The sequence below is a fragment of the Eptesicus fuscus genome, chromosome 14, assembly GCF_027574615.1.
Source record: "Eptesicus fuscus isolate TK198812 chromosome 14, DD_ASM_mEF_20220401, whole genome shotgun sequence".
Classification (NCBI taxonomy): domain Eukaryota; kingdom Metazoa; phylum Chordata; class Mammalia; order Chiroptera; family Vespertilionidae; genus Eptesicus; species Eptesicus fuscus.
Genome location: NC_072486.1, coordinates 29,315,440 through 29,332,167, shown reverse-complemented (window position 1 = coordinate 29,332,167; position 16,728 = coordinate 29,315,440). Strand labels below are relative to the sequence as shown.

The 16,728-nt window shown below is 45.4% G+C and overlaps 1 protein-coding gene across 2 annotated transcripts in view; it reads left to right on the top strand.

Moving 5' to 3' along the window:
• CFAP69 (cilia and flagella associated protein 69) overlaps window positions 1-16,728 on the top strand; it is a 58,845-nt gene that overhangs the window by 24,344 nt on the left and 17,773 nt on the right. For both annotated transcript variants that reach the window (XM_054726455.1, XM_008149272.3), the window contains exons 10-14: window positions 2,290-2,338; window positions 2,436-2,557; window positions 4,094-4,310; window positions 13,321-13,485; window positions 16,008-16,126. In XM_054726455.1, coding sequence (XP_054582430.1) covers window positions 2,290-2,338; window positions 2,436-2,557; window positions 4,094-4,310; window positions 13,321-13,485; window positions 16,008-16,126 — 672 coding nt within the window. The remainder of the gene's footprint in view (window positions 1-2,289; window positions 2,339-2,435; window positions 2,558-4,093; window positions 4,311-13,320; window positions 13,486-16,007; window positions 16,127-16,728) is intronic.

The following is a 16,728-nucleotide window of genomic DNA, read 5'->3' as shown; positions in this document are numbered from 1 at the left end:
TGAAATCTATGTTCATAGAATTTAGAACTCTAGGTTAAAGTTTTTCTTTTTTAGCACTTTAAAGGTATTATTCCACTGCCCTTGGGCCTCCATTGTTTCTGATAAGAAGTATTCCTTATTTCAAATTGTTCCCCTCTGTTTTCTGGCTGTTTTTCAAGATTTTCACTCTGTCTTTGGTTTACAGAAGTTTTTCTCTGATAAACCAAGATATGGTTTTCTTTGTATTTGTCCTACTTGAGGTTCATAAAACTTCCTGAATATGTCAATTTCGGTCTTAAACTAAATTTAAAGAATTTTTGGCCATTTATTTTTCAAGTGCGTTCAACCCCATTCTTTCTTCTTCTTTTGGAATTCTGATTACATGGTCCACTTTTTTATATTGTCCCACAGGTTTGTGAGGCTCTGTTCACTTTTTCCAATTATTTTTCTCTCCCTCAGATGGGGTAATTTGTATTGTTCTATGTATTTAAATTCACTTAGTTTTTTTCCTGTCATCTCCATTCTGCTGTTAATCCCATCCAATACATTTTTATTTAAGATGTTATCTTTTTCAGTTTTAAAATTTCCTTTTGGTTCCTTTCTATAATTTATATTTCTTGGCTGAGAGTTGCTGTCTTTCCATTCATTATGAGCATCTGTGTATTCTTCTGAAAAGTGTTTTGTTTTGTTTGTTTGTTTTGTATTAATAGGCATTTAGTTTGGCTAAACTCATCCCAACAGTAGATGGCAGCTCCAATCTCAGTTCATTTCTTTTAGTCTCACATGAAATGCTTGAATATGCCCTGCCCTTACATGGTTCAGGCATCAGCCAGAGATTGGGGAATTTTATGTACAGAATATGGGGTTCCCTTCCCCTGGCTCTCTTCTTTTTTTATATGTATTTTTATTGATTTCAGAGAGGAAGCGAGAGAGGGAGAGAGAAACAATGATGAGAGAGAATCACTGATTGGCTGCCTCCTGCACGCCCCCTACTGAGGATTGAGCCTGCCACCCGGGCATGTGCCCTTGACTGGAATCAAACCTGGGACCCTTCAAGTCCACAGGTGGGTGCTGTATCCACTGAGCCAAACCAGCTAGGACTGGCTCTCTTCTTTATGGGATTTATCCCTTCACTTTCCAGTGGCAGGGGTTGCCCTGTGGTTGCTCCTTTCCTCTGGTTCTTCAAGCCACTAAGATTGCAAATTTACCCTGAGATTTAGCGTTCCCACAAGGTGCAGACTAGAGGCTGGGCTTATTTTCAAAGCCTTTTTTTTTTTTTTAAGGAAAAACTCAGGCAGTGCCACTTCCTCAAAGTCCTAACTCCCCTCCAATATCTGTTTGGTTTTGGTCACAGATAATTGTTTTTATATTTTATTAGAATTTATAATTGTTACCTGCAAGAGGGTGTCTTTTAGGAGCTACTCAGCTACATCAGAAGCTTAGCTTCCCCATATTTTATAATGTAAAAGTCACTGGATGATTGACATCCTAGCGTAGAGATCTTTGCCGACAATATTCACATATCAGCCACATACTTTCTAAGTTGTACTTAAAGGAAATTTGGCAGTGAAGGCTACAACCCCAAGTTAATGGGCATCAAGTGATCCCAAATAAGAGAACAGTCATAGAATTCATACTGTGCAAAAGGGGAAGCAGGCCTACATAGCTTCCTCGTCAAGGCTGCAATGTGTATGTGGACATACATGTTTCTCTGGAAGCCTTGGCCAGTGAGTAAGTTCTCATTAGCATCCTTGCAAACATTCATGTGAATTTTCTGAATGTGAGTCAAAGGAATAACATCTTCACATTTTTAAAAAAACCATCTTGATTCTAAATGGTAGATATGTAAAACTGCAAGCTCAAAAGTCCAGGGTTTGCCCTTAGAAACTCTACCTGACATACAAAGTCCAATTGGGATATCTCTGTCAGGAGTGAGTTCCCCCCTCACAGTGAAATGTTTGCAATTCTGGTCATTCTTCAGGGCTTTTCATGGTAAGTAGGAACTGTTTTGTTATCTTTTGCCTAAACCTTTGACGTAACGACAGTGGTTGGGGCTAGGGTGGGAGCAGGGTTGTTTGTAAGAAGAAAAACTATTGAAAAGAACTACTTTTGCCTGGCCAGCATGGCTCAGTGGTTGAGTGTCGACCTATGAACCAGGAGGTCATGATTGGATTCCTGGACAGGGCACATGCCCAGGTTGCAGGCTCGATCAAATAAATGATAAGGGGAATCTAATAAAGATACTTGAATATTAGATAAATATGGGCATCTGTAACTTACTTTCCACTCTGTTTTATGTATCTATATTAGGAATGTGGCTTTACCAGGGATTTGATACTATTTGCAACCTTTAATGAAGGTAAAAACCATAAAACTTTCAACCTACAATTATCTTGATGAATCTACTATATCATTTTAGCTTTTATTTTACTGCTTCTGTTTTCCCCCCTGCACAGTTAAAAGTGAAAATCCTTTGGTAAAAGGTCTTAAGCTTTCTAATTCCTATGAAGATTTTGAGTTGAAGAAATTGCTGTTCAATATACTTGTGATCTTATGTAAAGATTTAACTACAGTACAGGTAAAGCATAATTAAAACAAATATTCAAAGTTGACTCACCTTGTAGTATAACTTTTTAAAAGTCATGGCTAAAAATCTTTTATCGACCAAAATGTTTACCATAGAAAGTAACAAACTCTTATTGGCTAGAGTTTCACCTTTTCAAAATTTGCTTTGATTATCAGTAAATAAACAGTGAACTTACCTAAATATAGACCACATAAACCAAAGAAAAACAGGAGGAACTTAGAGATTTATTTACATGTTTAGATCTCCTCAATAAGAGAACATAAAACGAAAGAAGATCCACATAGGCCCATCTAGCAAAAGACTATCTCTGACCATAGCAACAAGTGTTGGTTCTGCTGGAGGAATGCTAACATCTGCTGCCAGTCTCAAACCCTTTTTAACCTGCCCTTCTCCATACCAACCTAATGTTTTTACGTTGTTTCTTATTATCCATGAATTTGTCTTAATACTTTATAACCTGCATAACAGCATGATGTAATTTGAAGAACACTGGGACTGAATTTTACTTCTGTTTTATCACCTACTAGCTATGTGGTCTTGGCAAAATCACCTACACTTTCTGAGGCTCAGTCCCTCCTTCTGTAAAAGGAAGATTATAAAACTCCTGCCCTGCTTACAAGAGATTGATTCATGAGATTAAGATGAAGGCTTCATAAACTGTAAAGGGGCAGAAAAAAAAAAATGTACTACTTACAATCCCATTAGTTTAGTTATTTCCCACGTTAAGGGAAATTTCATTTTAGTCCTAAAACTCATTCAATCTCCAGGGGGTTACCATGAAAAAGAACTGGGAATTCATTCTGTCAGCATCTTGAATGATAATATAAAGGTGGTTTGCATAGTGGGTAAGGCTCCAGTCAGATGGAATCCAGTGCTGTCACTTTCTAGCTATGTGATCTTGAATACTAGTAGGTCTAGTTTCTCTAAATCCCACATATCTCTACTTCAAATTGGGTGTAACACCTACCTCAGGGGATTATTATGATGATTAAAAGAGCTCAGAATTTTCTCGGTAATGCCACTTTGAGGAATATATATACTAAAAAATGCTCAGAAAAAGAAAAAATATCTTTATAGTTGTAACTTTATTATATCAAATATATATGTATACAGATACATATATATGTGTGCTATATATAACTTACATGTGTTTTCTGAAGTGCCAGATAGAAAATATTCAATAAAATATGGTTTATTATAGTGAAATATTATATAACTATTAAAATGATAGATGTAAAGAGTGGAAGGGAGGGGAAAAGACAGTGAGAGAGAGAAACATCGATTGGTTGGAGTGGGAATCGAGTTGGAGATCAGAGCCAACTGTTGTATTGTTGAGTTTGGTTTGGGGTTTTTCATTTTTATTTTTGGGGTAATTATCATAGGTTGAGATCTTTAGGAAGGAAATATTTTGAAATGATTATCAATAAATCATCAAAGAGGAAATCTTTTATTTAACTTTCTTAGATTAAATAAATAAAATTGTTTTAATTATATGTCTAATAAAGTACTTTTTGCCCTTTCTCATAGCTATTAATTGATGGCAAAGTTGTTTTGGCTTTGTTTACCTATGTAAAAAAGCCTGAGAAGCACAAAATAATCGAGTGGTCTGCAGCACAGTATGAAGAATTACAACTGCATGCACTTGCCACTTTGTCATCAGTGGCTCCTTTATTAATAGAAGAGTATATGTTGTGCCAGGGAAATGCTCGGATCCTGGCATTTCTAGAATGGTGTGAAAGTGAAGGTGAGTGGCCCATAACCATTCCTGTCAAGCCCTAGCCGGTTTGGCTCAATGGATAGAACATCGACCCTCAGACTGAAGGGTCCAGGCTTCGATTATGTATGTCAGTTGTATGCTCAATTCCCACTCCAACCAATCGATGTTTCTCTCTCGCGCTGTCTTTTCCCCTCCCTTCCACTCTCTCTAAAAAGCAATGGAAAAATATCCTTGGGTAAGCGTTAACAAAACAAAACAAAAAATATTCCTGTCAAAATTTTAATCTATATATTTCAACTGAACTCTCAAAATATGCATAGAAAAAGTTATAAAATTATACAAAAAGAAATAAAAATATCAATCTCTTCCTGTGGTTTTAATGTATTTACATGTTTTAAGAAAAGATTTCATTTAAAATTAGACATTAATAAATGTCATAATTATAGTTGATGTACAACTTTCAGTAAAAGAAATTATATTATAATCTGATTTAAAGATTTTTATTATTAGGCCTGTCCAACAACTATGCTAAGTCATGCAATATTTTAATTATTCATTTAACAAATATTTATTGAATGCCTACTGGGTACCAGATACCATTTTAGCTGCTAAAGATACATTTTTGCTTTAAATAAGTAAAACCTCTACCTTCCTGGAGCTTAAAATCCAGATCTCTAGTCAGATGTAATGATTCCATATGTGGTCTACCAAATTAGCAGGGCCCCAATTTGTTGAATATTTTACTTCAATTCTCATAATCTTAAAAGGAAATAAGACATACATTCATTTTGAAAACAATTATAAGGAAGATACTATATTCTTTTCTGGAAGTAATTTTGCTCTAAATAATTTTGTATGGAGCATTTTCATTAGATCAGTAATGTCACTCATTTATCCATGAGAGAGGGAAAAAATTATAGCTTATTTTTTTTTTTTTTTTTTTGGTCCATGTTTTCTTTTTTTTTTTTTTTTTTTTTTTTTTTTTTTAAATTTCTTTATTGATTAAGGTGTCACATATTTGTCCTCATCCCCCCATTCCCATCCCACCCCTCTCCCCACGCATGCCCCAATCCCCTGTTGAACTTAACCGTTGGATAGGCTTATATGCATGCATACAGGTCCTTTGGTTGAACTCTCCCCCTCCCCCCACCCTTCCCCTACCCTCCCCTATTCTCCCTCTGAGGCCCGATAGTCCGATCGATGCCTCCTTGCTTCTGGTTCTGTTCTTGTTCCTCAGTCTATGTTGTTCATCATTTCCCCTAGATGAGCGAGATCATATGTCACTAGATATATACTAATAAGAACTGAATGTGAGACGAGCAATAATAGTTATGCTGACAGGCAAATGAATCAATCTGTAGCGAGCTTCCCCCTGGACCAACAGTTCTTTTGAGACCCAATTTCAATGTCCAGTAGTTCCTTATGTGTACATGTCAGCACTGACCCCTCAGCTCTGGATGGTGGACAAATGGTGGTAATGGAGGTCCGACTCCCTCTGGTTTGGTCTCGGCCGAACCCAGGGGCACGGCGTCACCCGGACTAAGGGGCACGTGGCCTCACCCCTACCCAAGGGGCGCGTGGTCTCACCCGGGCCTGGGACCCAGCCTCACCCGGATGGATCCAGGGGCGCACGGCCTCACCCGGACCCAGGATCTGGCTTCACCCGTACCCAGGGACGCTTGGCCTCTCCCAGACCCAGGGGCACGTGGCCTCACCCGGGCCTAGGTGCACGAGGCATCATCCGGATCCAGGGACACATGGTCGCACCCGGACCCAGGGACGCTTGGCCTCTCCCAGACCCAGGGCCACTTGGGCTCACCCGGGCCTAGGTGTACGAGGCCTCACCTGGATCCAGGGACACATGGTCGCACCCGGACCCAGGGACGCTTGGCCTCTCCCAGACCCAGGGCCACTTGGGCTCCCCCGGGCCTAGGTGCACGAGGCCTCACCCGGATCCAGGGACACATGGTCTCACCCGGACCCAGGGACGCTTGGCCTCTCCCAGACCCAGGGCCACTTGGGCTCACCCGGGCCTAGGTGCACGAGGCCTCATCCGGATCCAGGGACACATGGTCGCACCCGGACCCAGGGACGCTTGGCCTCTCCCAGACCCAGGGCCACTTGGGCTCACCCGGGCCTAGGTGCACGCGGCCTCACCCGGATCCAGGGACACATGTTCTCACCCGGACCCAGGGATGCTTGGCCTCTCCCAGACCCAGGGCCACTTGGGCTCACCCGGGCCTAGGTGCACGAGGCCTCACCCGGATCCAGGGACACATGGTCTCACCCAGACCCAGGGACGCTTGGCCTCTCCCAGACCCAGAGCCACTTGGGCTCACCCGGGCCTAGGTGCACGAGGCCTCACCCGGATCCTGGGACACATGGTCTCACCCAGACCCAGGGACGCTTGGCCTCTCCCAGACCCAGGGCCACTTGGGCTCACCCAGGCCTAGGTGCACGAGGCCTCACCCGGATCCAGGGACACATGGTCTCACCCGGACCGAGGGACGCTTGGCCTCTCCCAGACCCAGGGCCACATGGGCTCACCCGGGCCTAGGTGTACGAGGCCTCACCCGGATCCAGGGACACATGGTCGCACCCGGACCCAGGGACGCTTGGCCTCTCCCAGACCCAGGGCCACTTGGGCTCACCCGGGCCTAGGTGCACGAGGCCTCACCCGGATCCAGGGACACATGGTCGCACCCGGACCCAGGGACGCTTGGCCTCTCCCAGACCCAGGGCCACTTGGGCTCACCCGGGCCTAGGTGCACGAGGCCTCATCCGGATCCAGGGTCACATGGTCGCACCCGGACCCAGGGACGCTTGGCCTCTCCCAGACCCAGGGCCACTTGGGCTCACCCGGGCCTAGGTGCACGCGGCCTCACCCGGATCCAGGGACACATGGTCTCACCCGGACCCAGGGATGCTTGGCCTCTCCCAGACCCAGGGCCACTTGGGCTCACCCGGGCCTAGGTGCACGAGGCCTCATCCGGATCCAGGGACACATGGTCTCACCCGGACCGAGGTACGCTTGGCCTCTCCCAGACCCAGTGCCACTTGGGCTCACCCGGGCCTAGGTGCACGAGGCCTCACCCGGATCCTGGGACACATGGTCTCACCCGGACCCAGGGACGCTTGGCCTCTCCCAGACCCAGGGCCACTTGGGCTCACCCGGGCCTAGGTGCACGAGGCCTCACCCGGATCCAGGGACCCATGGTCTCACCCGGACCCAGGGACGCTTGGCCTCTTCCAGACCCAGGGCCACTTGGGCTCACCCGGGCCTAGGTGCACGAGGCCTCACCCGGATCCAGGGACACATGGTCTCACCCGGACCCAGGGACGCTTGGCCTCTCCCAGACCCAGGGGCACATGGCCTCACCCGGGCCTAGGTGCACGAGGCCTCATCCGGCTCCAGGGACACATGGTCGCACCCGGACCCAGGGACGCTTGGCCTCTCCCAGACCCAGGGCCACTTGGGCTCACCCGGGCCTAGGTGCACGAGGCCTCATCCGGATCCAGGGACACATGGTCGCACCCGGACCCAGGGACGCTTGGCCTCTCCCAGACCCAGGGCCACTTGGGCTCACCCGGGCCTAGGTGCACGCGGCCTCACCCGGATCCAGGGACACATGGTCTCACCCGGACCCAGGGATGCTTGGCCTCTCCCAGACCCAGGGCCACTTGGGCTCACCCGGGCCTAGGTGCACGAGGCCTCATCCGGATCCAGGGACACATGGTCTCACCCGGACCGAGGGACGCTTGGCCTCTCCCAGACCCAGGGCCACTTGGGCTCACCCGGGCCTAGGTGCACGAGGCCTCACCCGGATCCTGGGACACATGGTCTCACCCGGACCCAGGGACGCTTGGCCTCTCCCAGACCCAGGGCCACTTGGGCTCACCCGGGCCTAGGTGCACGAGGCCTCACCCGGATCCAGGGACCCATGGTCTCACCCGGACCCAGGGACGCTTGGCCTCTTCCAGACCCAGGGCCACTTGGGCTCACCCGGGCCTAGGTGCACGAGGCCTCACCCGGATCCAGGGACACATGGTCTCACCCGGACCCAGGGACGCTTGGCCTCTCCCAGACCCAGGGGCACATGGCCTCACCCGGGCCTAGGTGCACGAGGCCTCATCCGGCTCCAGGGACACATGGTCGCACCCGGACCCAGGGACGCTTGGCCTCTCCCAGACCCAGGGCCACTTGGGCTCACCCGGGTCTAGGTGCACGCGGCCTCACCCGGATCCAGGGACACATGGTCTCACCCGGACCCAGGGACGCTTGGCCTCTCAGACCCCGGGGCACGTGACCTCACCCATGCCTAGGTGCACGAGGTCTCACCCGGATCCAGGGACACACGGTCTCACCTGGACCCAGGGACGCCTGGCCTCCCCCAGACCCAGGGGCACGTGGCCTCACCCGGGCCTAGGCGCACGAGGCCTCACCCGGATCCAGGGACACACGGTCTCACCCGGACCCAGGGATGCCTGGCCTCCCCCAGACCCAGGGGCACGTGGCCTCACCCGGGCCTAGGCGCACGAGGCCTCACCCGGATCCAGGGACACACGGTCTCACCCGGACCCAGGGACGCCTGGCCTCCCCCAGACCCAGGGGCACGCGGCCCCACCCGGGCCTAGGTGCACGAGGCCCCACCCGGATCCAGGGACACATGGTCTCGCCCGGACCCAGGGGTGCGTGGCCTCTCTCAGACCCAGGGGCACGTGGCCTCACCTGGACCTAGGTGCACGAAGCCCCCCGGACCCAGGGGCGCGTTACCTCTCTCAGACCCCTGGTCGCGTGGTCTCACCCGGATCCAGGGGCTCACGGCCTCACCCGTACTTGGGACCCAGCCTTACCCGGATCCAGGGGCCCACGGCCTCACCCGGACCCAGGGTTCAGATTCGCCCGGACCCAGGGGCACATGGCCTCACCCGAACCCGGAATCCAGCTTCACCTGGACCCAGGGGCGCGTGGCCTCACCCAAACCCAGGGGCGTGAGGCCTCACCTAGACCCAGAGGCGTGTGACCACATCTGAGCCCAGAGGCTCGCAGGCTCGCCTGGACTCGGGTCTCAGCGGGGTTTCGTCTTCTTGATCCCAATTCCTGTTGGTCAATTCCCTCTCAGCAATTCCTTCGGTCATTTTCTCAGAGCTCCAGGGCGGCTGCCTCAGAACTCGTTGGGCGGCGGGCTCGGCAAGGCTCCGGTGTGCCCGGTGCCCGGCGGTGGGCTGGTCCGGTGTCGCTGCGTCGGCCCTTGGGTCTGCAACGGTGGCCAGTCGCTGAGCGTGCACACCTGGCCACTTCGGGGCATTGAGATTCTTGAAGGACTCGGAGGTCAGCAAGCACGGAGTCTCCCACCCCATGTCTCCCAGGGGCTCGTCTGTCCGTGCTCGGCAGCGAGTGGAGCCGTCCCCTCAGCCGGAGACCGCCGGGGGAACTGCGCCGAGCACGTTCCTGGCCACCATTGTGTCGCCTGAGCCATAGTTCTTAAAGTGTGGACTTTGGGTCACCGGCATCAGCATCATCCTGCGTACCCCTCTCTTTTATTCTAGTTGTAGAGCATCTGCTCAGCCAGCCCCCCGGTCTTTCTGGCTGGTGTCTGCTCAGCTCTCCCGTCGTAGTCTCAATATTGTTGTGGTAGGCAACGATCAGGCTGCCGCCCTATGTCTCCATCTTGGTCCTCCTTTGTACAGTTAAGTCTTGATTGTTGTTGGTGTCACTGGGAGGAATTGTCCTCCAGGCCAATTGGCCGTGAGGACCCTCTTTGTCCATATAGGAAGAGTTGCTGTGCAGGAGACATGTTTGTGGGCCGGGTCTTGATGCAGCAATGCCTTGGCGCTCACTGAGTCTGCCTCTAGAATGCCTCCCTTATGCAAGTGATTGAAATCTGGTGTCATCTCCCACCAACCACTAGATGCCCTCGTTTCTGGGTCTCCAATGCAGTGTGGGTCAGCCACTACCTGAGGCACTCAGCAGGAAAAAGCTTCTGCTCAGCTTGGCTGGGGCGGAGCTACAGGGTGGAGCCTACAACCTTGGCTTCCTGTCAGCCCCGCCCTATGAGGCTCCTGTGTCTGTGTCCCTCTGTATTCCTTGCAAACACCTCTGAGAGAAACGCGCCCTGGAGTTTCGCCCACTGCCAAACAGTCCAGTCCCTCCCCTAATGAATCTGGACTCCCAGATTCTCGCCTGGAACTGGGTTTCAGTGCAGTTGGAACTGGGTCTCAGCGCAGTCTGGCGTCCCTGTCTCCTTCCCAGCAGGGCCACCCAGTGGCGCAGGCAAAAGTCCGTCCTCTGCGCACCTTCCAGTGCGCGCGTCTGGAGCCGCCGCTTCTCTGTGCCTCCGCCACCACAGCCCAAATTCATTCCCCCAGCGTGCGCCTGGCTTCCCAGGGTTTCGCCCGGAACTGGGGTTCAGTGCAGTCAGAACTGGGGTTCAGCACGGTCCTGAGCTTATGTCTCCTTCCCGCTAGGGCAGTTCAGTGGCGCAGGCAACAGTCCGTCCTTTGCGCCCCTTCCCGTGCGCGCCTCTGGAGCTCTGCCTTCCCCCGCTCCTCTGTGCCTGCGCCCCACAGCCCAGATTCATTCCCCCAGCCTGCACCTGGCTTCCCAGGGTTTCGCCCGGAACTGGCGCTCAGTGCAGTCGGAGCTGGCGCTTAGCGCACTCCGGAGCCTTTATCTCCTTCCTGCCAGTGAACGCCGGCCAGGCCGTCAGCCGCCCCTTCCTCTCCGGCTCCATCCTCCCCGCAGGCGCGCGTGCTCGTGTCTCCGCCAGTTTCTCCATACCTCAGGCTTTTACGGCTCCCCCGATTGTCCCCGTGGCCTTCTCCTTCCCCCCAGCTGTGGGCATTTCAGTCCGCCAGCTCTCCTGTGGTTCTGGACGATGTCCGTTCTGACCTCTAGTTGTGCCTTTGAAATTGTTGTGCCCGGCTGCAGGTTAGGTGTTTCACCTATGCCGCCATCTTGGTTTCTCCCCTATAGCTTATTTTTTTGTTCTCTAGATTTTAATATGCTAAGTTACTGAATTTAGTCTTATTAAATAAAATAATTCAACTCTTCTATAGTTTACAGAAGACTATATCAGTATGACTTATTTATGTTTACAAAAGAATGTAAGGCAAGAGAGGAAATGCTGCCTCACAAGAGGAAGACTGGCAGCTAACAGTCATTGGTACCTACTGTGTTGCAGGCCTTACGCACTTACAAGTATTAATTCATTTAGTCCTCCCAGCAAATGTAGGACTCCTAGCTACTAGTATCATTCCAGCTTAGCAGATGTGTAGACATGAATAAGAGGAAATAAATAACCTGTTCCTGGCCACACAGTAAGTGGCAGAGCCAAGATTTAATGCAGGCAGTCCAGCTCCAGAACCCACACTTTTAACCAACGCACAATAATCAGAAGAGTATCCTGAACTTGGTTGATAGCTTTAAACATAAAGCTACTTCTAAAAGAACCTTTTGAAGAATGCATGTTATAAAGAAGAAAGGAGGACTTGCCTTGCTATTTATCAAGACCTACCATAAAACTATAGTAATTAAAAATGTGTCGTACTAGACCAGGAATAGACCAATGGAATGGAATATACAGGAGGTTGGCTTTATTAGAAATGATACTGCCAATCATAGAGGGAAGGATGATGCTGGGGCAGTTAGCCCTCAATGGGGCAAAATAAAAATTAGATCCTTTCACCATGTTAAAAAAAAAATCAACTACAAAATGAATTAAAGCCCTAAGTATGAGAAGTTAAACTGTGAAAATATTAGGAGAAAACATTGGAAAATACCTTTATGATAACAGAGTAGAAAAGACTGTGGAAAACCAGAAGAGATTAAACTATACAGGAGAAGACTGACACGTAAAATGTCTATGACAAATCAGGGGAGCAATCTACAAATGAGAGAAGACATTTGCCACCCCTGTGACTAATAAAGAGTTAGAGTCCAGGTTCATAAAGAACTCCTTCATATCAAAAAGAAAATAACTCAGTGGAAAAATAGATAAAGAATAGAGACTGCCAGGTGACAGAGAAAATGTCAAATTAAAAAAAAAAAAACAACGCTAAAAGACACTTAACCCCATTGGTAATCAGAGAAAGGCAAATTAATATAATAATGAATTACCACTTCACATTTAACAGATTGGGAAGAATCTATTAGTCTTATACATTATATCTATATAACCACTTCGGGGAACAATTTGGAGGCTTCAGTAAAATTCATTGTAGGTATACTCTACATGACAAAACTCTTCTCAGTGGGAGTAAGAGGACATGAACCAGAATATTCATTTTAGCAGTTTGTACTAGTGAATTGAAAAACTGTGATTTATTTATAAAATGAATGCTAAAAGCAATTAAAATTAATAATCTAGATCTACTTTTGACACTTTGAATAATTTCTAAAACAATGTTGAGTAACAGAAGCAAGTTACAAAAGATACAATATAATACATTTAAAGAAAAGTTTAAAGCACTGATTCCTATTCTGGGAATAGGAGGAGGAGAGGGAAGGCATAATATTTTTTTAATTTTTATTTTTTATCAGCAGAGCATTTTAATGAGGAAAAACTGGTAACAATTTAGATATAAAACAATAGGGAAATTTTAAAATAAACTTATTGTCACTCAATTAGACCTTTTAAAAATTATGTTGACCAAAATCATAATGAAATAGAAAATTATGGAGAAAATGTAAAAAAAAATCAGGATATAAACATTTAATAGTTATATTTGATACACAGGAAAAAAATAGAAAGATACCAGAATGTCTGTAGTGGTTGTATGTAGATGGTGTGATTAGGAATCACACCTAGGGACAGTACTGCCACAGGTGATTTCCCTGTCATTTAGTCAGTCTCTCTTCCTTCACCCCTCCAAATTTCTTTTTTATAATATTTATTTCTATAAAAACAAGTATAACAAAATTTTTAGCATCTGTTTGAACTTATAGATAGATGTCTGATATGTTGTTGGATTTATTTGGAAAGTTTCACGTTTTACATTTCTTGATGTAAAGTAAATCATTAGTATTTCTCCACAGAATGCTTCTTCAGTCACGGTAACAGTTTTCACGGCACAGGCGGCCGCGGCAACAAGTTTGCCCACTTGCGTTACACTTTAAGACTCCTGAGAGCTATGGTCCATCTTGAGGATGAGACTGTGAATCAGGATCTTTGTGAAAAGGGGACGATTCAGCAACTCATAGGTAAACAGAACATGCTTGTTACTGATAGAAATAGAATATTTACAAATTAGAGGTTTTGTATAAAATGTTTTCCTACAAATTTATTTTGCTTTTATAGCTGAGAAACTCCCGAACGTTTTCTTGATTTTTTTGTTTCATATTGTTGCTGTAAATCGGTTTCTTTACTGAAACATCATGATTACTCATGCTTTAAACATTTGTTTTCTCAGTTCAAATAACATTTAATTTAGGATTATCTTTATTTTTGAAATGGGCCATTGTTATATTTCATTCTTCTTAGATTATCATTTTCTGGCCAAGCCTTTTGAAGTCATTTTAAAAGAGGAATGATAAATGTATATTTTGGATTTTTACCCAGAAGTAGAATTACTGGATCGTATGGAAATTATATTTTTAATTTTTTAAAAGAATTGCAATGCTATTTTCTATAGTGGCTGCACCATTATACATTCCCACCAACAGTGCACAAGTTTTCCAGTTTTTCCACATCCTTTCCAATACTTGTTTTATAGTTGCCATCCTAATGTGTGTGAGGTAGTGTCTCATTGTGGTTTTGATTTGCATTTCCCTAATGATTACTGATGTTGAGCATCTTTTCATGAGATTGTTACCATTTGTATATCTTCTTTGGAGAAATGTCTAGTTAGTTCTTTGCCAATTTTAAAATCAGTTGTTTATTTTGTTGTTGAGTTTTAGGAGTTTTATATATTCTGGATATTAACCTTGAATCAGATATATAATTTAAAAGTATTTTCTCCCAATCCATTACTTGCCCTTTCAGTCTGTATTGGTTTCAGGTGTACAGCAAAGCGGTTCAACAATCATACTTCACAAAGTGTTCCCCCTGATATTTCCAGTACCCACCTGTCCCCATACATAGTTATTATAGTATTATTGAATATATTCCCTATGCTATACTTGACATCCCAATAACTATTTACAACTGCCAATTTGTTCTTCCTTTTTAAAAAATCTTTATTGTTGAAAGTATTACATATGTCCCTCTTTTCTTCCCCATTGACCTCTTCTAGCTTGTCCCCAGTCCCCACCTGAGGCCTTCACCACAATTTGTACTTCTTAATCCTTTCATCTCTTCTGAGGGCTGGGCAATGTTAATAGGAACCTATATTGAATTGGGGCATAAGGCTAGTTTCAAGAAAGTAAAAAATTTGAGCAGAGACATAGTGTTAAAATATGCATGATGGTGTGTTCAGAAGTAGCTTAAGTAGAGTCGGAGTTTTATGAAGACAAGTTTAAAGAGTTTTTCTCAGCTATAAAACTCTACCAGGGGCCAAGCTAGAAAGAGTTTTGAATAGGAGATAGTAGAGTTTGAACTCCATCCTCTTTAGGCATGAGAAGCCACTATGGAAGTTATGTGTATAATGCTGTTTTAGGAAGTAGAATCAGCAAGAAATATATCAGATGATTTAGAATAGAACAAACAGAGGGTAAAGGCAGGGAGTTAAAGGATACTGAAATATGAACGAAGTAATTCAGTGTTAATATAACATGTGGTTCAGACAACAGGGAAAGTGACATGCCTGCACCTGGGTAGGAAGGAGAATGAGATAACCTAGAAAGGAAAAGCAGATCTATGGGCAGCAGGCGTGGATTTCTAGAAGATGCTGCTGATAAAGGCATATAGGCCGCTCTGTCCATGGCCTGCCTCCAGCACTGGGCCTCCAGCACGCTCACTAGTCTCCCTATGGGATGATCCCTCACCAGTAATGCATCCTCACAGGACCAAGAATCCTTCATTCAGAGCCAACTCTGGAGATAGGCTGTGAGTTCCATGGTCCTACTTTCAAACATGGCTCCACACCATCCGCTGATGCCAGTAACCCCTTTAACAGAGGAAAAAATGACTTTTGTTTCTCTCTTAGAGCTTTAAGAAAAAAAAATTTTTTTGAGGCAAAATATTATTGTGAATATCATTGCATCAGAGTAAGTGGCTATTTTCAAGTCTTTTTAAATTTTTATTAGAAGCAAAGGAGAGGTTTTAAAGGACATGAGAATACTGCTACCTAAAGTTGTTGAAGACTCCTTCACATAGACATAAGGAGAGGATGCAGAAAGAAGTAACAAAAACAGAAATACTTACTGAGGTCTTCCACCTTTGCTTAAAATTGACCCTATTAGCCATGAGAAGAAGAGATGAGGCAAGCAATTATCAGGCATATTTGGTCATATATTTGCAAAGGCACTCAATTCTACCTCATGACACTGCATATTTTTAAATGGTTTTGTTTACCAAGCAAAATATTAGGTTGTTAGGGTGTCTTAATGACACTCCATTAATTCTATACTAGAAATTCTATATAGATGGGGCTACTGATTTATTGAGAGATCAATGAATCCACTATTACCTGTCTACATCTTTTAGACAACTATGAAATGAAAATAGCTCCTTCTAAAATGATTTCTCTAGCTGAGATTTTATAAGAAAGGATTTCAAAGCATTAATTGATTAAAATAAAAATATACTGTCCAGTAACTTTGCATTCTTTAATTTTTTATATCAGGGATATTTAAATATACAATAAGCAAGATTAATGACAAGGAAGAGGCCATTCTTTTGGAAATTCAATCTGATATATTACTTATTTTATCTGCTCTTTGTGAAAATGATAATTCCAGGAAGGTATGTATGCCTGTGAATAAAAGTTTTGTTTAGATCTTCCAATAACCTAACGCAGTGGTTGGCAAACTGCAGCTCTCGAGCCACATGTGGCTCTTTGGCCCCTTGATTGTGGCTCTTCCACAAAATAGCACATGCGGACGCGCGCGTACAGTGAGATTGAAACTTCGTGGCCCATGCGCAGAAGTCGGTTTTCTGCTCTCAAAAGAAATTTCTATTGTTGTACTGTTGATATTTGGCTCTGTTGACTAATGAGTTTGCTGACCACTGACCTAACGCTATGAGCTTTTTCTTATTAAGTGCCCATAAATGTTGGTGTTCTTTAATCTTATAGAGATTTAATTTACTATTTTTTATAATTATAGTACAATTATTTACAGTAAAGTGTATAGATCCTAAGTATATAGTTCAATAGATTTTGACAAATTTATTTAACCAAAACTCCCATTAAAATATAGAATATTGTTACCTCCCTATAAAATTCATTCATGTTCCTTAGCAACCATACTCCCACTTGCCTCCAGGAAACCACTATTCTGATTTCTATCCCCTTAGTTTTGCCTATTCTTTAATTTTATAATGATGGAATCATAGTATTTACTCTT